The 22,563-nt window shown below is 43.1% G+C and overlaps 1 protein-coding gene across 3 annotated transcripts; it reads right to left on the bottom strand.

The window, feature by feature from the left end:
* Positions 1-1,871: 1,871 nt before the first annotated feature.
* Positions 1,872-20,892, bottom strand: ADSL (adenylosuccinate lyase). Of its 3 annotated transcripts, XM_059816243.1 has the most exons (13): positions 20,737-20,892; positions 14,351-14,554; positions 13,161-13,205; positions 12,309-12,388; positions 10,167-10,338; positions 9,829-9,875; positions 9,332-9,422; positions 8,491-8,560; positions 7,347-7,494; positions 5,231-5,321; positions 4,588-4,677; positions 2,322-2,498; positions 1,872-2,014 (listed from the first exon to the last, which is right to left on the bottom strand). In XM_059816243.1, exons 1-13 carry the CDS (start codon positions 20,890-20,892, stop codon positions 1,928-1,930), a joined length of 1,458 nt encoding a protein of 485 aa, XP_059672226.1. In that variant the 3' UTR covers positions 1,872-1,927. The 3 variants fall into 3 exon arrangements, with proteins under 3 accessions (XP_059672226.1, XP_059672227.1, XP_059672228.1); XM_059816244.1 differs by lacking the exon at positions 13,161-13,205 and having other exon boundaries at positions 20,737-20,891; XM_059816245.1 differs by lacking the exon at positions 2,322-2,498 and having other exon boundaries at positions 20,737-20,891.
* Between the last annotated feature and the right edge of the window lie 1,671 nt (positions 20,893-22,563).

Below are 22,563 nucleotides of genomic sequence, written 5' to 3' on the forward strand. Positions count from 1 at the left end.
TCATTCCGGCCTAGATTAATTTCTCTTCCAAGCAGGGCACCTGCCCACTGCCACTTTACTGGTGGCATCTATCACGGACATGGGCTACAGCGATATGTACCAGAATAAACTGGCAAAGTGATCTGGCCTTGTGATTAGCAAAGAGCTGCTTCTGAAGCACTTCTTGGTGACCTACTCCAGCAACCAGAGAGGGGGGACTACGTCTCTGGCTGGTGCCTCTGCCAACTCCCCTGGAAACAAGAAAGCGAGGTCCCAAACCAAGCCCTTCTAAAGAGCAGCAGAAGTCCCCAGAAGGATTTCTGTTTCACGCCACAGTTTTCTAGGAGGGTGACATTTTCCCTGTGTTGTCATCATTCTTTTTAACAGGAAACCAAGTCCAATGCCTTACAGCTGGCAGCCTCTACCTAGCACAAAGATTTATTTCCAGATGATGAGAAAAGATACGTTAGCTGTTCCTCTTCTCTGCACAGGGTTGGTTGTTTTTTTTTAATCCCACAAAGAAGGAGGAAAGAGGACCAAAAAAGGAGGACTTCTGCATCTGTTTTCTTTCTTGGCTATCCATTTGAGTAATAGTTTGAAAATTACCAGTGTTCAATTAGTTATCCTTTTCAAACAGATGGCTAATTAAATGTTAATAGCACAAGCAGGCAAAATGTTTTAAACACCATAAAACTCAGCAAATGTTTGAGACATTTTGAATGCCAGTCTAGAGGCAAGGTAAAGCCAGAGCAACCTAGATGAGGGGAGATGACGGCCTGAAGCTTCCCACTTCTCAGACTACTTAATATATAGACAAGCCTCATTAAAACATACTATATTTTGAAATCCTCATTAAACAATGATGGCCTCAAGGAGAGCAGGTAGCTTCTTTCAATTAGTTCTGCTTTTCTCAATTCTCTCCAGCAATCACACTTCAAAAAGAATCAAAGAATTCTGATCAATCTCTGAGAGTGTGAATAAATAACAGAGGTAAGAGGGAGCTTTTTATGGCACTGAAGCAAAAGAAATGGGCTGTGATGTAACAACAGTGGAAAAAGAGGTAAGGGAATCATTCCAGTTTGAGTCAAAGGGAGAAGAGTTTGGTCTAGTACTGAATGTCCAGTAAAGCACAGACGTTACAAAACATTCAGGGTCAGAAATAAGACCAAAGATCTTGAATTTCTCTGTCATCCAATGAATTCCAACATCTTTCTTCCCTTACCAGACAAAACTTAACTTGCAGTAGAGAATGACTTTCACATGCCAGAGTCCACCTGCCATTCAGTATCAAGCACCTACAGCCAAGGACCTGGGAAAGTAAATCACAACAGCTGGTTCCTAACCCACACCTGTAAATATGATTTTCAGAAGCTACAGAGCCACAGGTACAGTATTAAACCAGGAAGGGAGCACTGAAGGACCACCAGTTTGATAAGCGAAGAAGTTCCATGGCCTCTCCCTTTCATTATTCCTAATTTTTTGGCCTATTTGCTCCCCAAATCACAGTACTCTGAAAGCCAGGACAACCTTTTATCATCTTTTGAGACACCTGTGGAGAAAGTTTAAGAGCAGATGAATAAGATGGAAATGGGAGTGGGCTCAGTTCCCCTTACCCCTGCTCTTCAGCAAGTAAGCCATATATGAATGTCAGGCAGCACCTGGCATTGCTCTTTAAAGAGCTGCAGTGTTCTATAAGGGGCCAATGAAAGGTACTGTGATAAAGTTACCTCATCACAATCAAGCATTTCTCAGTAACCCAGCACACAATAGATGGAGGCTTGATTAAACAGCAGACAAAGAATGAAAAGCCCATCTGGAATCAAGGTGGCTGTAAGCTCTAGGTGTTAAATGTACTTTAGAGAACCAAAATAATGTGACACAGTAAACAGACCTGGTTCAATAAGGCTTTTATTATCTTCCTGTACCCACACACCTTTGCAGAACATGCCTAAAGTGCCAGCTCAATTTTCCCACCCATCTTGCTTTGGTATGGAATCAGCGCTGGTCGAACCTCTTCCTTCAGGAACTTTGCCACCTGTTCAAGAAAGATGGCAAAAAGAAAATTAGCAAAAGAAAGGGTTCCCTTCTCCTCCCCATTCAGACCTGTTTGTCTCACTGGGGTCTCTGTTTCACAGAGACACCTAACAGTCCGATACATCCAGGGTCAAAAATGTGAAGCCCACAAGGAAGCTAAGGAAAACAGAAGAGAGAAATGTGTCTGCCTTAGTAGTATGGGCAGAGGTACATAATATGTACACTCTCTGGCGCACAAGAGGATGCAGGTTTAAACAACAAATTACATTACAACCTGTAACACCTGTAGCCTCTTTCCACTACTTTACCTGCTGAGGAGCACGTCCAGTGAAGGAGGAGGGGTCCAACAGACTTTCAAGCTGTTTATGGATGGGACTGAAGTAAGGATCAGCGCGCACACGGGCAATGAAGTCATTATCACCCCCTTCCTGTTTCACAACAGCAGCTGCTTGCTGGGAGAGAACACGAATCTTCTCATGGCAATCCTGTAGGTGCAGAGGGAAGAGGAGGGGAAAAGAAAAAAGTAATTCCATTGCTACTGACAGCACATGTTCATCCCGCTAACTTGTGTGGGAGGGAGAAACATCAAAGCATACTGCACCAGACAGCATACAAATGAGACACAGCTTGGACTGCAGTGTCTCATATACCACTATATTAAAACAAGATTTTCTTCATCCTTCCACATCTGCCTTTTGAGGCTAAAACAGTCTGAATGACACATACATTCCCTGCTCAATTATACCACAAACTTACGACACTGGAATCCTCTACACTTCCTCAAACTCCCCGAATACTCTTAGGAGTCACTATAGAATTTTCTTCAGTTGTAAAGAATGCAAAACATCTACAGATTTGGAAAAGGGAAAAGAAAAGAACCTGTCCAACTTAACAAGCAGTGAGACTATGTAAACCATGGCTTACATAAGGACAGACTGAAGGGGGACAAAACCCTTACAAACCTAAGGGCCTTAAGACATTCTCTGCCAAAGAACCCTCACATGGCACTAAGACTGGCAAAACCCTTATAACAATTTTTCTGACATACTTCCTAATCCCTTGACTTCCTGTGGAATCAATCTGTAAAAACAAGGGAACCCAACTGTAGTCAGGGACCACCTGCAAAATCAGATGCTACCATGCTGGCCTTAATATACAGTCATGTGGTTGCATTTACAGCCATGTAAGAATCTTCTCCTCAAATGTATTATCCTTGATCTATCTTCAGCTAGGAGGAAAATGATCTCCTGTTCCTTGTTTCCTCCATCCCTATGCCATCTTGCTCCAGCACTTACCTGCCTCAGGTGAACAGATTTGTCTTCTGGATGTTTAGGGGAGGGAGCTGTTTGGTAGTGGGGAAAGGAAGTGAGTTTCTATGCTATGAGGTGGGAAAGCATAGAAAATGTGCTGTTCCAGAGTTCCCAGCACATGAAAACAGAACATACTAATGTGAATAAGAACAGATTTTATAAGTGTACTAAACTCTCTAGATTTGTAATTAAACAGCACCAGAAAGAGGGTAGGCCAATAACAAACACAAATTAAATTTGCTCTTCAATCTAATCAAAATAGAGAGGAGTTTTTACATAAGTACAGGATACTTTAGAAAGAGAACAAGCTGAAAAGGTAATGAAACTTATCCACATGATGTGACCCTTAATATATTTAGTTAGGAAGCTTACTGACTGACCCTGTGACAAACATCAGAGACACTGGGGGAGGAGGGGAGGAGGAAGGAAAAAGGATGTTTCCTGACTAGCATCATGAGTGAATTGCCAGAATTGTTTCAGAGAACTGGAACCACATATCCTACTCAAAGCTTCTAGCAAACCCTTCTGCTATTACTATATTGCAAGTTTAACTTCTGTCCCTGATGTGAAAATAATCATAGAAGGAAAAATTACTATCCAAAGGTAAGTGAAAATAAGCTGCTTTATTAAGATGTAAATTTCATTATCAGTTTTAAACTGAATTGTGAAATTAAATGATAAGGAAATATAATCTTACTGTGTCTGGATTTATTTACTAAGGAAAACATTTAATTTCAATTTGCTTGAACACACAAAACTTAATGAAGGACCATAAACAAAGTTAATAATAAAAAGCACTAGACTGAATTAGGGAAGAGTGACACATGAATGAATGGTTCAGAATGGTCTTACTTGCTTTTTCATTAACAGTACTGATTCATTGTTTTAATTTTTAAGGTAGCCAACTGCCAACACATTCCATTTAAAGAAGCCCGGCCTGTGTTCCAAGTTCCTTCAAACATTTACAAAAGGAAAACGCCTACTAGTATCTAATATAAAAATAGGTCTTCCTCTTCTCCAGCACAGCCAGCCAGATTAGCTCAAACACACACTGTTCCTAACAGTAAATATGGATCTCCACAACTGCTCACTCCTCAGAGAGCAGAGTCTGGCTTTGCAGCACCAGTGTAATATTAATAACTCTGTGGGAGTAGGTAGAGAACAAAGAAAGGTGAGATGGTCAGGACAAGAGCCCAGGTACTTTTGTTTCTCTAGGAGTGAGATGTCAGACAGTGAACAAAGTTATTTTTGACTGCATTTGTACCTGACGATTGCCCCCTGCTTTCACCATCGCCATGATTATATTCTCTGTGGCCATGAATGGCAGCTCCTGCCGGATCCTCCTCCCAATCACCTTAAACAAAACAAACCAAAACAAACAGAAAAAAGAAACAGCATTATAGCAATTCTGTAGACAACTGGGACTACCAGTGAAGTTTTCCTCTCCCTTTGAATCTCCAGGATTGGACAATGATGCAAAGATAATGTCTCTTTTTGAACTTAGCTATGGAAATCCAGGTATTGAAGCTGATAATACTTAGAATCTATATCTTGTAAAGGACATTACTGTGGAAAAGACATACAATGAATTTTTTTTTAATCTGTAGGTAAGTTACAGGACTGTACGAGATCTGCCTTAACAGTATCTTTTGGCAGTAAGTTCTATGGATCCGTTGCGTAGTTCAGGGAAAAATATCCTTTTTGAGAAATTTTTGGCTCCAACAAGTACCCTTTCACGTCTGTCCTGCAAACAGTGAGCATATAGTGAGAATGGAGAGCAAAATTCAGAAACCGTTTGAACTAACAGATAAAAATGTAATCCTTTGAGTGGAAGGATTTTTATACACTTTGGCATAGCTGCAGCATTATCAAGGATGCAACACTGCATACATTATCTCCTGCTTTACCTTTGGATATACCACAAGTCCCTCGGAGATATTCTGCAGTGTACTCAGAATGATGTCAGCTGTGAGGAAAGCCTCAGCCAGACACACACGCCTATGAAACACACATACCCAGGGCTCCAGTTAGCAATAAAGGCCATGTTCCAGTCTACCTCAGATCCAGCTCTTTAGTTTCTGTAAATAATTCTGTAAATGGCATTACTGTGGCCCTAAAGCTGGAACTGTTCTCCTTATAGGTGCTTCTTGTTGCTTAAAGGTCACAACCAGAAAAGCTAAAGAACATCTTAGAGCAGTAGCTCTCAACCTGGGGAGACAGAAGGGTTTTGGGGTTTTTTTTTTTTTGGTCACTAGAGAAAGGGAGAGAGAGGAAGAGAAAGGGTAAAGGTGCACATACAAAGCTCCAAGATAATTCAATGATTACACCGCTAGGAAAAGAGGGTAGCAATTCACAGAGCTAGCAAACACATGAGACTGTCTTCCCCTGTGTTCTGTGTTGCCCTGTCTACTGATCCTACTCGCCAGGAGTAAGACATGCTGCACTGTCATGCTATGCCTGGCTGTGCTTAGTGGGGAACTTTCAAAGTGATCCATGCATTTGGTGGGGGCTTCCTCCAAGAGACCAGCTCCTGGTCACAAAGGAGGCTCCTGACAAAACAGAACGACAAAAAGGAAAGGAGGGAAAGGAGAGGAGTAGTGGGGACTGAGCTGTATCAGGCAAAAGGCTCTGTGTCACAGTGCAGCAATTACAGCATCATCCATCTGTGACAGCAGTGCCTGGCCCATTCTAAACTGTGGTCTTTTAAAATATACAAGTACTTGAATCTTGTGCTACCTTTAAGGCCCCCAATTCTAACACACTGTCTTCAGAAGGCCTTTGCTGTTTTGTAGGTTGACTGCATTTTCTCTGGCTTGCTCTCCTTGCAAAACACTATAGCTTTAACAAGAAAAATCCAAGGCAGAGAATCTTTTAATTGGATTATGAAATGGACAAATGTCCCTTTCTATTACATGAGGTGAAAACAAAATTTGAAACATTCCAGTATATCTCTCAACACTTGGTAGCTATTGGGAAATAAACACACCATATCAACCAGTATCCAATTTCTTAAATTTACATTGTTTCCTGCTGCCTATGCAGCTCTTTTCTTAACAAGACTAGCAGATGTGGAGTAAAGTCCTTTTGGGAAGAGGTCTTGTATGCTTTCATGAAATTTTATGCAGACATTATATTTATGGAGACATTTTAAAAATAACATTCTCATCAACAATCTGAACACTAGTCTATAGCCAAAACTTCTGTTGTTCATTGTTCCACAAGCCCTGTATCTTAGAAATCTAAAGATCTAAAATTTCTAAGATTCTAGGAGATCAAATTCAGCAACAGAAGACTACTTTGAAACTAAAATGTTTCAACGGTGAATATGAGCTTTATGCAAATTTAGTACTAACTGGAGGATGGAAACATTGAATTTAATTGCTATAATTTACTTGAAAATAATTATAGATAACTTTTGCTCATCTCAAAATAGTCATAACAAAGAATCAGAAAACAAAGCAAAGTTTGCTGAGCAATATCTAAAAGACCTGCATAGGTTTTCATGAAACGTTACTTAAAAAAACAATGTTTGTGCTCTTTCTTTAGGATCTGAACTACTTCTTGTAAAGAACCACACTTTACAAAGAGTTAAGTGTCTTTAGATTATTTGGAGGGTTAAGGGACTACAAATAAAATGTTGAATTATTCTTTAAGAAGTAAAGAGGAGCAGGGTCAAAAAACACATTCAAAACAGACAGGGAGGAAAATTTGAGAAATGTAAGAACTACTATAGTACGCTGTTGAAACAGGAAGACTATAAGAGCAACTTATTACCATGGCTTCTGCATCCGTCTCTCTCTCTGCTGGTTTACTTTGCAGAAGATCTTGATGTTAAAAAAACTAACAGTTTTCATCTGATCTTATAAAGGAAACCAGTTTGTAGTCTCTAGATTCTATTGAGACTGCTTTTCATCAAGGTGGTAACTTGTGGTTTTACTTTAAAAGTGGTATTTTCTAAATACATCAAAGGACCTTCCTGCACAAGACCTTCTGACATTGCTGCATTGCATGAACTAAACAAACCTGTTGGCACTGTCATCCAATGTTCGCTCAAACCACTGCACAGAGGCTGTTTGGAGGGGGTCCAACACCAGAGTCATCAGGTGTCGAGCCAGGCTGCAGCAGCGTTCTGAACGCATTGGATTCCTCTTGTAAGGCATAGCACTTGAACCTGTGAAAGGAGACAGAGTGATGGAAACAGGACATAGAAGTAGTGCATTCAGAAAGAAGAGATGAAGGTCCTCCCCCAGGTAAGAAAAACATGTCAGGAATCATGTTTTTGACTAAAGCCTCAAGACATGATGATTATCTAAGGACAAAATGGAACAAAGAAAATGACACCACCACACTTCCCCTTCAGATTAGAAACATCCAACTGTGGGGAGAAAAAAAGTGAGAAGACATTTGGCACTTCTGCAAAACAGAAGAAGTAATACCACATAAAAAGAACAAATAGACTTAATTGTTAATGCAGTATTTAGCACCATCTCTCTAGGCTACCCATGGCAACTTTAGCAGTGTTCGAGACCCCATCTGCTCAATAACGTCCTTCAAAGTCAGATACTTATCCTGCTGCCCATTGCTCTGGCGAATGGATATCAAAACCAACCATAGAACATAGAATGATTAAAGTAAGAAATACAACTAAGGCTTAATTTGCCGATTCAATCCTATACAACTATTTAGGGTGCTTGCCTGAACTTTCTTCCAGCCAAGAGCCAAAACTCTATGTTTCCTTCTCCCTTTCTACCAATGTCAGAATCAGCCTAGTTTCATTGTTCCAAATTTGTCTGTTTATAAAGACTAAAATGCTGAGTCAAGCTGAAAACCTACAGCTCCAGTTAGCTTTATGAGGAATGGAAAACACTAAGTAGTCCTCAGACCAAAGTATTCCTCTGTGGGGAATACGTGACTGCTTCTGCTCTCCCCCCAAAACCCAGAAAGTGCAGAAACACAAATCTGATTTTAATGACTTAATATCCAGAAACCTTTGGGTAAAGTGCATTTTTTTTTTCCTTTAAAAAGGACCCAAAATACTAATGATGTCAAACCTCAGTTAATGTAAAGCAACTTCTGTCAGTGACATTTCTAGGTTTGCTTAAAAGGCTGCACCAACATAAATTAAAAGATACATACACCGGTCCAAGAAACGTCCCCCATCCCTTACCAATCTGGTCTTTCTCAAAAGGCTCTTCTATCTCCTTCAGGTTGGCCAAAAGACGAATGTCAGTACAAATCTAGAAAAAAGCCCAAGACATTAACAAACTGGACCAAACTAACACACACCAATATATACTCCTGTTAGTGTTCTTGGAGAAGCGTTTGCATCTGTGTCTGAGAAATTAATTGGGGATACAGCGAAAATATTGACAAAAAAATTGACACTGCAATCATAATTCCTGGCCTAAAAATCCCAGTTAGAAAGCATAAGGAAAAAAAGGTGTCCACTGTATCAGATTAGAACAGGACCCCAAGAAGGGCAAATGTTTGCAGGGAATGGAAGAGATATCAGGAGGGAACAGTGAAAATGCATTACAAAATTACACAGTGATTTGCAAACACAGACAATGTGTGCTCACTGCACCAGCCAGCCTACAAAACTAAACCAGAAGAAAATACCACAGATCACTTTAGCCCAAGAGGAGGAGGAGGGAGGGAACAGAAATAAATCAATGAAAAGAATCCCTAAGGACAGAGAAAATACCATTATCAGAGAAGCAATTAACTAGGAGCAAATGGGGAAATTTAGAAACTCATACACCACTAGGAAAGATATTGGATCAATTTAGCATAGATTAGACTAATATCTGGTGTGGGATTGTTAACCCATCTTAGAATCTGCTCAGTAAACTTGCTTTATTTGCCATTGGTCTTAAGATCTTTGAGGTCTGATTACGACGTATGTACCCAGCAGTGAATTTACGTGATCACAAAGAGAAGAGCTGAACAAGGAACACCAATTAATATTTCTTGAGAACAGCGTTCTGCACCACAAATAGGGCACTCACCTTGTGTATAGATGCCCCAAGACTGGCCAGCACAGACAGGACTTCAATATCTACCTTGCGACTATACGTCTGCCCTGTGACCATATAAGCCCTAAAAATAAGCACAGAAGTTGAGTGCTCCAGACAGATACAATTGTACTGCAAGACTTTGAACAAGGAGTGATATGGCTCAAAGTGGAGCATTGTCATTCTGCCCTGACGAGAACAACTTTGGATTCAGGCTGTCAATTTTGGGCAGCATGCAGATGGGAGAGAGAAAAGCAGAGGGAAGATGGACAGCCGTGCTTTGACGGGGAGACAAGTCGAAGTGGCCTATTTAGGAGGTGAAGTTTCCTGTGGGAAGCTGCAACTTGGAATGGAAGATGGCAAAGGGAGATAAGTCAACAGGGGCACAGATGTCAGTTTGGCAGCTAGGGGAATCTGGGCCAACACGGACACAGCAGGAGTCACACTTTGTTAACACCAGTTTTAGGTGACTAAGCATGCTTGTTACATACCGCTTAAATCCTGCCTTTGCAGTCACTAATCTGTCCAGCTCTTCAACCTCAGGGTGAAGAAAAAAACAAAGCAAACAGCTCAGAATGCAACAACTCAGGAAGGTCAGCAACATCAAAAAGGATCTTTTGCTGTTCTCAGTTTACTGTCAACAAATGTTATACTTGCTGGGAAGCACCCCCTCCCCAAATTCTGCTCGCTTTCACACAGGGCCCCAGAGGGATTGCAGTGCCCTTGTGAATTTACTGCCAGAATCTCCATGTTCCCCCAAACAGAACAGCATTCCAGAGGGGAGAATTGCAAAAACTGCAAGACTATGCCCTAGGCTGTCTTGACTTACTTTACTATGGTCTCCCTCAAAGAGCTGCAAGAAGCTGGCTTGAGTACCAGTGGTGCCTTTTACACCCCGAAAGCGCAGGTCATCTCGAGCCCGCTCCAGGTTCTGCAGGTCCATGCACAAGTCCTGAATCCACAAGCAGCAGCGTTTCCCCACAGTGGTGAGCTGTGCAGGTCTGAAAACAACCAAGAACAGAATGCGACTCATTGACAATTTGCACAATAACTCCGGAAGGACCACACTTTGCTGCTGAGTCTACTGTTAAGACCTCCTTGCAGGTTGGTCTCTCTGACTCCTCTGAGCAGAAATGAAAAAGATCAGGCTTACACAGGGAGCTGTAACAGCACATATATGTATTACCAGTAAATGAAGATATCATTATTGTTTTCAGGAATTAGATATAATTACATCAAGAGAAAACAGTAATTGTAGTTTCTGTATGTGTCAGGGGATTAAGAAATAAGTGAGAATGGGTATCTGAAAGTGTTTCACTACTACAGCTTTGGAGAGTTTCTTAAAGAATAGTGACCGGAGGCCCACTAGTCAGAATATCTTGAACAGGTTTCACGGCGTTTTTCCAGAAGTCTGTCAAGCGGAAAAGCCTCCGTCAGTGCAACTAACGCGCCTTCCCGGGCCCGCTCCCCCCGCTCCCTCTTCCCGCTCCCCCCGCTCCCTCTTCCCGCTCCCGCAGCCGCAGCGGCGCGTCGCCCCCACGCTCCGCTGGCGGAGGGCGCCCCCTGCCGGCCCGCGGGCCGCGCCGCGCTCTGCCCGCAGAGCGCAGAGGAGTGAAGCCAGGGGGCTGGGAGAAACAGGGGGTGCATCCATCCCCCAGCAAAATTCTGATTCAGGAGGAATACGAAGAAACTGTGCAACACTGCAGGGATAGTGTTAGGAAAGTCAAAGCCCACCTGCAGTTTGCTCTGATGTGGGATGTGAAACCCGAAAAGAAAGGCCTCTGCAAGTACGTAAGCAGCAAAAGGAAGCCTAGGGAAAACATGGACCGGTTCGTAAATGGGGCAGAGGCTCTGCTGAGAAAGGACACGGAAAAGGCCAAGGCATCAATGCCTTCTTCACCTTAGTTTTTACAACTTCCCCTTACGTACATTTCTTGAATACTCCTTTGTACTCTTTCCAAAAGCAACGATAAAACTGAGCCGAGAGAATACCCCTCCAAAAAGCTGCAGATGAAGATGGACCTAGGTCTAGAGCTGATTGAACTGACATGGCATATACAGCAAGACAATTAATCAGAGGTCTGACCTGATGCTCCCACCCTCCTTTGGGAGAAATTTTAAAGTGCCAGACACTGAGTCTGGCACGACCTGTGCTTAATTTTCCTGCCTCTGGTGTTCCATATTACCAGGGCAGAAGACCCAGGCTTACCTCAAGGTGTACAGTTTAACACCTCTGAAAGCAAACTGTCATCATGAAGCAGTAGATTAATCTACCCCCAACAACAGACCTATCCAGATCTTGTTGTCCTTTGACTCAATAGTCTGCCTAGAAATATTCTATTCTATTCTGTTCCATCCTATCCTAAAATCAGACAATGTCAGAAGTGCTGCACATGAAGTATAAGTTTCCCAAGAGACAGAAAACAGTATCATCCTGTTAAACAGAAGAAATTCTTCCTAATTCTTCCCAGGTATCCATATAGGGATGTATGAAAACTGACAGATCCTGCATCATCACTTTAGAAGAAAGCTTCAGCTACAGTAACAGAGTAACTGTAGTAACAAGTAGCCAGTAAGAAACCTTTCTAAGCTGCAGCTGAAACTAACTTAACTGACAGAAAAACAAACATAAAGAAAACATGACTGGAAGACAGGCTTACTGCAATTCCCAGTCATGCTTTTTGAAACAGCTCAGAATCTACACATCTGTTTGCCCAGAAGTCCTTCCTTATGAAGCTGTGTTAAAACAACTGCTGACAGGTAGTCAAAGTAACAGTTCAATTTCCTGAAACAAGGCTGGAGTTAGGCACATACTCCTTTTCTGAACCACCAACAATGTCTTAATGATGTCCAGCAGTACCAGCTGCCACTGCTCAGGAGTGGGAAAAAGAAGGATGAAAGAAAGCAGCAGCAGGTCAATTTAACCAAAGCACAGCCAACAAAATGAAAGCAAAGGCTGATGGCTACTTACTGGTAGTGAGTGAAGCCCAGAGTAGGCAGGTCAGCATACTTCTCAGCAAAGTCGGCCAGCCGGCTGATCACCCTTGCGAGCTGGTGGATGCAGGAAGAATAGAAAAGAGGTGGAATAAGAGAAAAAAACACCACAGCAGAAGCTAGCGTGCTTAAGCACAAGAATTGTGAGAAAAAGGGGAGGGAAACAACTGTGCAATCCTTCAATACCCCCCTCTAATTGTAGAATATGGTGTGTTTCATTTTTTTCAGGGCATGCACATTATTTTTGCTTGCTACAAAACTCAAGCAAGAGATGACACAAGTGGCTGGACTTCAGCTCTAACTAGTCTAGTCCTCGTGCCCAACCCAATCCTGCAGTTGGTTTATTGCTGGGTATTTTCTTTATTCCTGGAATTGGTCAGAAATAAAACTGCTTGGGATATAATTGACACACGTACAGTCCAGGGCAAATTGGATGCCAAGACACTCAGGTCAGATAGACAACACTGCACTACACTCCCACTATATTTGACCTCAGAGAATTGTATTATATAGCTTCTTGAATGCTGACACACTCCTAGGAATATAGTCAAGAGGATGCCTAAGCTGACCCTGAAAGCAATACAGTTGTTTTCTGAAACTAGTACCTGTGGCACAGATAAACAAGGAGTTGCTTGTAATTCTCATGGTGAGCAAAGAAGCTTTGGGGAAAGACTTGAGAAAGGAAAGGAAGAGAACTGTTCACTTTCTTGAGAATAACTCAAACAGACAGTTCCTCCTAGCTTCCCAGCAAGGCTTAGGACAACACAGACTATTCACAGGCCATCAGCGCTGCCCACTTCTGAGACACTGTGCACAACTGCCTTCTCACCTTGGGTAGCAGCAGGTTAAACCCATCACGGAGGACAATCAGATCCTGAAAGAAGCAAAGAAAGGAAGTTTGGGCCATGTCTGAAAGACCAGACATAATGGCTTCTCTCAGAGAGGACACAGATAATTAAAATATGCTGTCTGCTCAAAAGTCTCTTATAATGAAAGCTCTGCTTTTCTTCTTGTACCAGAACTTGCAGTGAACTTGCTTATGACAAAAATGCTGGATCCATCATTGCTCCTTCTATACTATCCACAGAAAGTCATATTGGGCAGTAGAAGACCCATTTCCACTGTCCGGCCATGAGTGATTATTTTGAGATACTCCTGATGCCCATGGAATGACAGACTAAATCATTCATCCCAAGTGGAAAATGCAGGCACTGTAGGCTAAAGACAGTGGGAAAGTAAGTGGACTGATCAGGCAGCAGTCATCTTCACTCCTTCTTTTGAGACTGAGGTACAGCTAGGTGCCAAGTGTCACAAGGAAGGTGGTATTACCTAAAAGCCAAACAGGCTTGCAAAGGAGTAGGGTAAAAATAATCATGCAGCAGCTTCTTGTACGACAAAAGTGGATGTGAAGTTGCAATGACTTGGACACAGGGGGAAAGCAATACATACTGAGAAATTAGACTTTAGTTTGCACTCAGTTTTAGACAGGTTTTTCACACACATTTTACAGTTCTGTAGAATGGTGGTACTTCCTTTTTCACTTAACACATTTATCCATTCTCTTGGCCACTAAAAAGCTTTATTTACCCTGAATTAATACAGGGGTTCCAAGCAGCAGTTGAAAGCTCATAGGCTGCATGTATCAAAAGTGGCCTTGTTTTCTAAGTCAGTGAACTCTTGTCCCGTTGACATAACTGACAGTTCACATGTTTATGCATCTGTTTGCAACTCATGATCTCTTATCTCCTTGAATATTTAACTTGCAAGCAGAGCTCAGGGAACAGTTAGTTTCCAGACAGATCTTGCTTCATATCAAAAGAAAGAAGGCAAGAGGAGCTTGCCTTCCTAGGGTAGCTAGGATAAAGGGGAAGTACCTTCAACAGTAAAACTAATAAAAATGTCTGAAAAATCTATTCAATATTATTTTATAAGGAAAAGTTTATAAAGAGCTATCAAGTAAGCAACTGCAGCTTTGTTTCGCCCAGCTCTGCAGGCAGGAAACTGAAAATATTATATTACCGTATTATCCCCTACGTAACAGGAAGTTGCTCCAAGGTGAATGATGGCTGCAGCTTTTGGACAGCAGTGGGCAAAGGTGTGAACATGGGCCATCACATCATGACGCAGCTTCTTCTCTTCCTCCGCTGCCATCTTGAAGTCAATGTTGTCCAGATTTGCTTCCATCTCCTGTATCTGCTCATCTGTGATAGGAAGCCCAAGTGACTGCAAGGGGAAAAGAACTTTCTATTTCTTTTTGTCTTTAAGAGATAGCCCAAATTGAGACAGAAGCTGTTTAGATAATTTACTCCCATATGACATCTCACAGAAGCATGGCAGTTTGGCATAATCAAGAGCTGTAACAGCAAATGCTTTCATTCTAGGCTTCTCCAACCTTTTCTAAGAGGACAGGGTTCATGCTTACACGTTCCTCTTGGGCTTCATACTTTCCTCAATCGTGTAATATCCCTGTGACAACTACAAAAATTAGACCCATGGGGAAAAGTGATATAAAAATAGTATAGCTTTAACTTCTTTTAATGAAATTTACCCTTTGGGTAAAGAACAATCCAGCTACCACATGACAAAATAGCTTGTGTCAGGAAGAACTCTTTGGACCACAACTAGACCTACACAACTGTAAACAACAGGATTAGAACATGTGGAAAGGTACATATGTTTGTAACTTTCCAAAAGTCCTAAAGTACTTCATCTCAGTCTGAATCTGGCAGCTTGGGAAATCAGTTACTTGGTCTGAAAGCCGGAGATAAATGCTCCTAGTTCATGTTCAAAAATATTTGCTAACTTTTTCAGCAAGCTGACTTAAAACCAAAGTAAGCTATCCAACCACAGAATTATACACTGGTATAACTCTTGCACAGTTCTATACTTACACAAGCTAACTAAGCTAAGAAAAATGTCTCTTCCCAATACTGAGAGTTTAAAAGTCTCACAATGAACTTGGCATTACTGCCTTTTCCAAATGAAAAATGCTATTGTCTGGTACATTAGTAATTAGAAGTCACCAGCCAGGAAGCTTCAAGGATACAAAGTATTTCAAAAGCTGGTTGTGTTCAGAATCAAACTGACTGAAAAAATGTTTTGCAGATGTGGAATTTGGAACTAGAAAAGACAGCAAGCGAAGCAGATATGTCTTCAAGGTCCTCATCAGATAATTAGTACCCACACAACTTAAAATATGATGCTGCACGTGTATACACAACCATGAGTGTCCAGATAAATGAGAAAAAGCACCTGGCCTCAGACTGCTGTCTTTGAGGTATACTGATACAGACCATACCTGCCTGAAAGCACACAGGCAACTCAGCAGGCAATACACTCTTGTGCCAAGATTAAAATCTCATGCCTTGTTCACACATCCATGATCTGTTGGGAAAAGCTGACCACAGTACGCCGTCATTGACAACCATACAGAGAGGAAAGAAATAATCCCTAAGAAAAGGGACTACTTGTCATAGGAAAACATGCAAGGTAGGGTAGTGCCAAGGCAAATGCTATTCTTGTGTGTCCACAAACATCACGTGAGGCCTCTTCCCCATGAGTTTTTCCTGATATTGACAGTACCTCAGGAAGAAAGCAGTCGAATGTCCTTCAAACCTGTCTACCTAAGAAAACCGAGTAGGAAAACTACCTGAGAGAGAACACAGGGGTTTCTCCAAAGCACTACAGATCAGTGATGTGCTCTCTGGATTGTGCTTTTAAGGTGTCATTCCTTTGAGGCTGTTCCAATACTTTGACGTACCACTGTAACAACTATGACTGTTCATTCATCCCTATTCCTAAAGGGCAGAACAGAGCAGGCAGATGACATGGAACGTCTCCTGCAAACAGAATGAGAACACCGGGCTGCCCATCTAATAAAAAAAGTACAATAGAAAAATAATGAAACTTAAATTGGACAAAAAAATAGATCAAGGGCTACTATAGGCTCTTAGAAGAGAGAACACATTCAGATTCTGCATGTGCAAAACATTTTATTAGTCAGTGTGATGCTGCAGGATGTCAAAGCTATTTCTGCTAGAAGGAGGAGCTCTGTGAAATTTATACTTGTCTTCTTGTCTTCCAAATAACATATTGTTTAGGTCAAGAGCTTAAGATTAAAAAACAAAAAAAAGAAGAACAAGGTATTAATAGAGGCATCATAATACAAATGAATTTTTGTTCAAAAAAATGAACTAGAATTTTGGGATGGGCATGAACTCACACACTTCAGCTCTTAACCCAAACTTTGACGACTGTCAGTTGGGAAAAGATTTAAAGAGCTCTCTCTTACTAATGACACATTTTGCCGAGTCTCCTCTTTCTATCTCCTGGTTGTCCAATTGTCTGCTGTAAGGAACAAAAAACAAACAGTAAAGATTTTCTGTCTAATTCAGTTTCTAGTGAAACAATTTTTCAGTTCTTACTTCACATATTCCAACTGGGATACTTGAAAATTTCTCCCATAAGTAGGGTGAATATTGAAACCATTTGCCTGGCCCTGTACTTTACCTAAAACTTTATCACTAAACTCCATGTGCCCTCTTTTACTACTTCCTTGCAACTTTTGGAAAACCTATGGTTAAATCTTCCTAATATTCTAATTTACTACAAAACAAGATGCCACTGGCATCTTGGACACACATCTTATGCTACCTGGACACTCGCAAGTCTATGGGGCCTGATGGCACCCACCCAAGGGTACTGAGGGAGCTGGCAGAGGAGCTTGCCAAGCCACTCTCCATCATCTATCAACAGTCCTGGTTAACAAGGGAGGTCCCAGACGACTGGAGGCTTGCCAACATGATACCCATCTACAAGAAGGGCTGGAAGGAGGGTCCAGGGAACTACAGGCCTGTCAGCCTGACCTCGGTGCCCGGGAAGGTTATGGAGAGGTTCATCTTGAGGGTGCTCACAGGGCACGTACAGGACAACCAAGGGATCAGGCCCAGCCAGCACAGGTTCATGAAAGGTAGGTCCTGCTTGACCAACCTGATCTCCTTCTATGACCAGGTGACCCGCCTAGTGGATGAGGGAAAGGCTGTGGATGTTGTCTACCTGGACTTTAGTAAAGCCTTCGACACTGTCTCCCACAGTATTCTCCTGGAGAAGCTGGCGAATCATGGCTTAGACAGGTGCACTCTTCACTGGGTAAAATACTGGCTGGATGGCCGAGCCCAGAGAGTTGTGGTGAATGGAGTGAAATCCAGTTGGCAGCCAGTCACAAGCGGAGTCCCCCAGGACTCAGTTTTGGGGCCAGCCTTGTTTAATATCTTTGTCAATGATCTGGATGAGGGGATGGAGTGCACCCTCAGCAAGTTTGCAGATGACACCAAGTTGGGTGGGAGCGTTGATCTGCTTGAGGGTGGGAAGGCTCTGCAGAGGGATCTGGACAGGCTAGGTGGATGGGCTGAGGCCACTTGTATGGGATTCAACAAGGCCAAGTGCCGGGTCCTGCACTTCGGTCACAACAACCCCATGCAGCGCTACAGGCTTGGGGACGAGTGGCTGGAAAGCTCCCCCGCAGAAAAGGACCTGGGGGTGTTGATTGACAGCCAGCTGAATATGAGCCAGCAGTGTGCCCAGGTGGCCAAGAAGGCCAATGGCATCCTGGCTTGTATCAGAAATAGTGTGGCCAGCAGGAGCAGGGAGGCGATCGTGCCCCTGTACTCAGCGCTGGTGAGGCCGCACCTCAAATACTGTGTTCAGTTTTGGGCCCCTGACTACAAGAAGGACATTGAGGTGCTGGAGCGTGTCCAGAGAAGGGCTGGTGAGGGGTCTGGAGCACAAGTCTTATGAGGAGCAGCTGAGGGAACTGGGGTTGTTCAGTCGGGAGGAGGCTGAGGGGAGACCTTATCGCTCTCTACAATTACCTGAAAGGGGGTTGCAGAGAGGTGGGTGTTGGTCTCTTCTCCCGAGTGACTAGCGACAGGGCAAGAGGAAATGGCCTCAGGTTACACCAGGGGAGCTTTAGGCTGGATATTAGGAAAAATTTCCTTACTGAGAGAGTGGTGAAATACTGGAACAGGCTGCCCAGGGAGGTGGTGGAAGTCACCCTCACCGGAGGCATTCAAGGAACGTGTGGACATGGCATTGTGGGACATGGTTTAGTGGGCATGGTGGTGTTGGGTTGATGGGTGGACTTGATGATCTTACAGGTCTTTTCCAACATTAGTGATTCTGTGAAGAGTAAGTATTGCCCATAGCTGATTCATTACTTTTTTTTTTAAATGTACCTCCAAAAATATATTATGTATCTTCAGTAAGGATGATTGGAGAAGCAACATATAAATGTCTTGAAAGTGAGGGTAAGTACTGGAGCAAATATTGCCCACAGTTAATTTATTACTTTTTTTTTTTAAATGTTTCCAAAAAGAAATACTATGTATCTTCTATAAGGAACCTAAGGAAACTCATATATCTACAACTAACTGATCACTGACAGAGGTAACAGGTGCTGAAAGTAGCTGACTCTTCCTCCTTCAGTCGAGAGCTGACATCAGAAGACAAACTCCTCTGGAATTAGAAGACAGATAAAAATAGTCTCCTCACTACGAAGAGGGTGCTCAAGAAATTGCAAGACCTGTCTCCACTTTCTGGGAACAAAACTCTATGGTGGCAATGGGAGAGAAAGCAAGGCCCAAGAGGCAGGGGAACCCCAAGTTCAAGACTTGGAAGTGGAAACCTAGAAGTCTCACACTGCTTCTTTCAGCAGCTTGCTTTCTCCTATTGGGCAAGTCGTGTAAAGTATTTTGTTCTTGAACAGAAGAAAAAGTGATGTTTATCTGCTGGAATTGATATGACAATGTTTAAATTATCATGCTTTGAACATGCAAAGCTCCTTAGGCATGCATTCTTAGCATTGACACTTCCTATACTAGATGAGATTTGCAGTCTGCGTACTCCAGCATCTCAAGTGTGACAACACCTAGCACGTGGTCTTTTGAACGTGACTGCTATTTAACATAGCTCTATAATTACATCTTCAGCTTCTAAACATCACGTTTGGTACAGCATACTATTGCTGAGGCCACTGTAGTGGTATGATCCTTGAATGGAGAAGGAACACTGTGCACTGCTTGTTCATTCTCCAGCATGGTGCTTCTCTGCCCTTACACTAATAGTAACAGCCAGACCTAATGCTTGGATTGCTTCCTAACAACCCCAGCACTTTGAAAATGGAAACTGAAGCACTCTGTATAAAACACATGGCCAACTATTGAGTCTGAAAGCTAAAGCTATCCTGTGTGAAGGCAGGGTGGTTTTGCGTGTTTTTTTCTTTGTTTTTTTTTGGGGGGGAACATATTACAGCTTTTTCACTGTCAAAAACCTGATACAAACCTTCCTGTCAGTCACGAGGAATTGAATTAGTGCATCTTAAAAATTGACTATGTCTCAACTAAGAAGTAACAATGAGCTGTACACATACCCCTAATTAGGACTAAATTCAAAGTAAGAAAGTTTAGCTTAAACCACATTTTAAAAACGTTAACTCCATAGAGTCTATTAATGCAACAGCTTACAATCATACATACTCTCAGTCTCTGCTTCCTAATGGCTGAATTTATACCAATCTTTTGTGCTATCAGGGTTTTTTTGTGGCATTCAGCCTGTCAGAAACGCCATAAGCATTTCTGAGGTAACTGTTCTGCTCACTTTGGCCAAAAGTAAACTTAGATCAGAAATGAGAGCTATCTAAGAACAGCTGGCTGCAGATGCGTGGGGTGGTCCCGCTGGCACAAACCGACAGCGATCTGATTGAACAAGAGAGCATGTCTCATCAGTCACACCTCCTGAAAAGTAAACAGCCAAGCGCTAGAGAAGGACACTGATGTTTGCTCAGAAGGAAAACCCACCACTACCCACAAAAACTGTTTAGTGAAGCTTTTACGAAACTCATTTCACAAAGAAGGCAAAAGTGCAAGGGGGAGGGTATGAGACAAGAGGAGGTGATTTGCTGGGGGATGACAGGTACGTGGAGGATTGCAAGCAAAGGGTTGTGTAAAAGTGGGCTTGCACGCTCCCCTCCCCCCCGCAACAGGCGAAGGCGCGCCCGAAGGTTGCTCTGGTCAGTTTTCTCCCGCTCACCCCGGGCAGACCCAGGCCGTTGCTCAGCCTCCCCTTCCCCAAGGGCAGCTCCGGGAAGGCACGACGGGCGGTTACCAGTGGTTCCCGCGCCGCAGACACCCAACGAGCGACGCGCGCAACGCAAACGGGCGTCGAGCTGCTCCAATAGCGACCCCTCGCACCCACCGGTAACCGGCCCTCCCCCGCCAGAGCCCTGAAGGGTCCCTGAAAGGAAGCAGGACGGGGGCGTGAAGACGCTCCGCCGCAGCTGTTCCCTCCCCTCCCCGGGCCCAGCCCTCGTCCCTCGCCCGGGCACGGAGGTGGCCCCGTCCCGCCGTTACCTTCTCAGCCTGGGCGAGGTAGAGCCAGAGGCGGCGCCAGGTGCCGAACTTCTTCCTCTCGCTGAAGTTGAAGCCCATCTCGGCGCTGGCGTACCGCGACACCAGCGGAGAGCGGTAGCGCGCCACCTCGTCCTCCTCGGCGCCGGCGGTCGCCATGGCAGCGGCAGCGCGGGGCGACGGAGCGATCACGGCCGCCCGGGGCAGGGCGCCCGCCGGCAGCGGGGGAAAAGGGCGGGCGGCGGCCCCGCCCCGCTGTCGTGAGGAGCCCCCGCCCCCGGCGCGGAATACGGCGCCGCAGGCCCAGCGCGGGGGAGGCGGCGCTCCCCCGGTGGGAGGAGGCCGGGCGCGCGGGGTGATGGCACCTAACATGGCGGCGACAGTACCGCGGCGCAATACTCGCGTGGCAGAATAAACGTGCAGAAACCACGACTATTAAATGCTTAGCAGCCAAACACATTTATTAGTCTTTTTCTTTTTTTTTTTCCAGGAACCCAAAAATATTTTGTAGTTATAATGTAAGCAACTGAGTTGCACATAATACAATCATATCTTTCAAAAAATAAAAATAAAATAAAAACAAGCTGTTTAAAAGCCCAAAAAAACCTTCAGAAAACTTACATAAGTATTACACCATCTCTCAGTTTCAATGAAATGACGACGACTTAGTTCCTTATTACTCTCAACTTGTCACACTCCAATAAAACATCACCCTTTTGTTTTTCTTTTTTTTTTTCCTGTTTTCGTTTTTTTTTTTTTTTCTCTAAATCCAGCATGAGAAATACAGTACCTGCTATGGCAAAAATACACATAAAATGCAACGTTTCAGCTTATTTGTACATTAGTAGAGTTTAAACATTTTATTGTTGTTTTTTTTCTTTAAGTGAACCAGTGATTTTAAGTACCACTATACTAAAAGTAAAATAAAAATATAGAAAAGGAGGAGAAGGGGGGCAGCCAGCCATACAAGAGCACCTTCTAAAGTGCTGAGTTTCTGTGTCCATGGAAAACCCTTAGCAAGTTCAAAACCTGGATATGCAAGACATTGTGTCATCTCCTCTACATTCTCCCCATTTGTCCTGTATCTTTCTTTAATGCACGCTAGAGAAGGAGGGGAGAAGCCAAACTATGGTAAGAGTTTAGTAAAGGAAGCCATTTCAAGTATAAGAAAAAATGAACACTTACAGGTAACTTGCAAATAGCATCAATATACATACAGCCACTATTTTTATTATTACAATGTCTGCTTCTGGGGGACAGTGTTTCAGGCAAGAGGACTTTAGCTGTACCTTCCTGTTACCTATTTATGTGCAAAGTAGAAAAGCTGCCTTTTCTAATCCAGCCATTTTGGACATCGCTGATTCTCTGTTCTGCAACCTCCTCCCTCCATTTTGTAAGGAGAGAGGAAGGTGGCATTATTTTACCAAGACAACTAGATGAAATGAATCTATTTCTCTATTCCTCTTCCAGACACACCCTTCTCCCATTACTTGTTTGCAATGAAGAGAAACTTGCCAAACATCTGATGCCCACCATTAGCCAGTTTCCTGAACAGGTAGAAGGCATTTACCTTTGTAAACATAATCCCTTATGTTTGTGGAACTCAAAGCAGCATTTCTTATCTCCATCCAAGTGGTGGAGATTAAAATAGATCAGAAACCTCCCTCATCACTGCTTCCCCCCCCCCACCCCCCCCGGTAAGATTACATTTGGATACTTTTGTTAGAAGGTGGGTTTTTTGGTTCTTTGGGGAAAATACTTAGCATTTAATTCAAAGTAAACATTACAGAATTACCATCAGCAGAGTCATACTGCTGTTTGTTCTGCTTT

The sequence above is a fragment of the Gavia stellata genome, chromosome 4 (genome assembly GCF_030936135.1).
Source record: "Gavia stellata isolate bGavSte3 chromosome 4, bGavSte3.hap2, whole genome shotgun sequence".
In the NCBI taxonomy this organism is placed as follows: domain Eukaryota; kingdom Metazoa; phylum Chordata; class Aves; order Gaviiformes; family Gaviidae; genus Gavia; species Gavia stellata.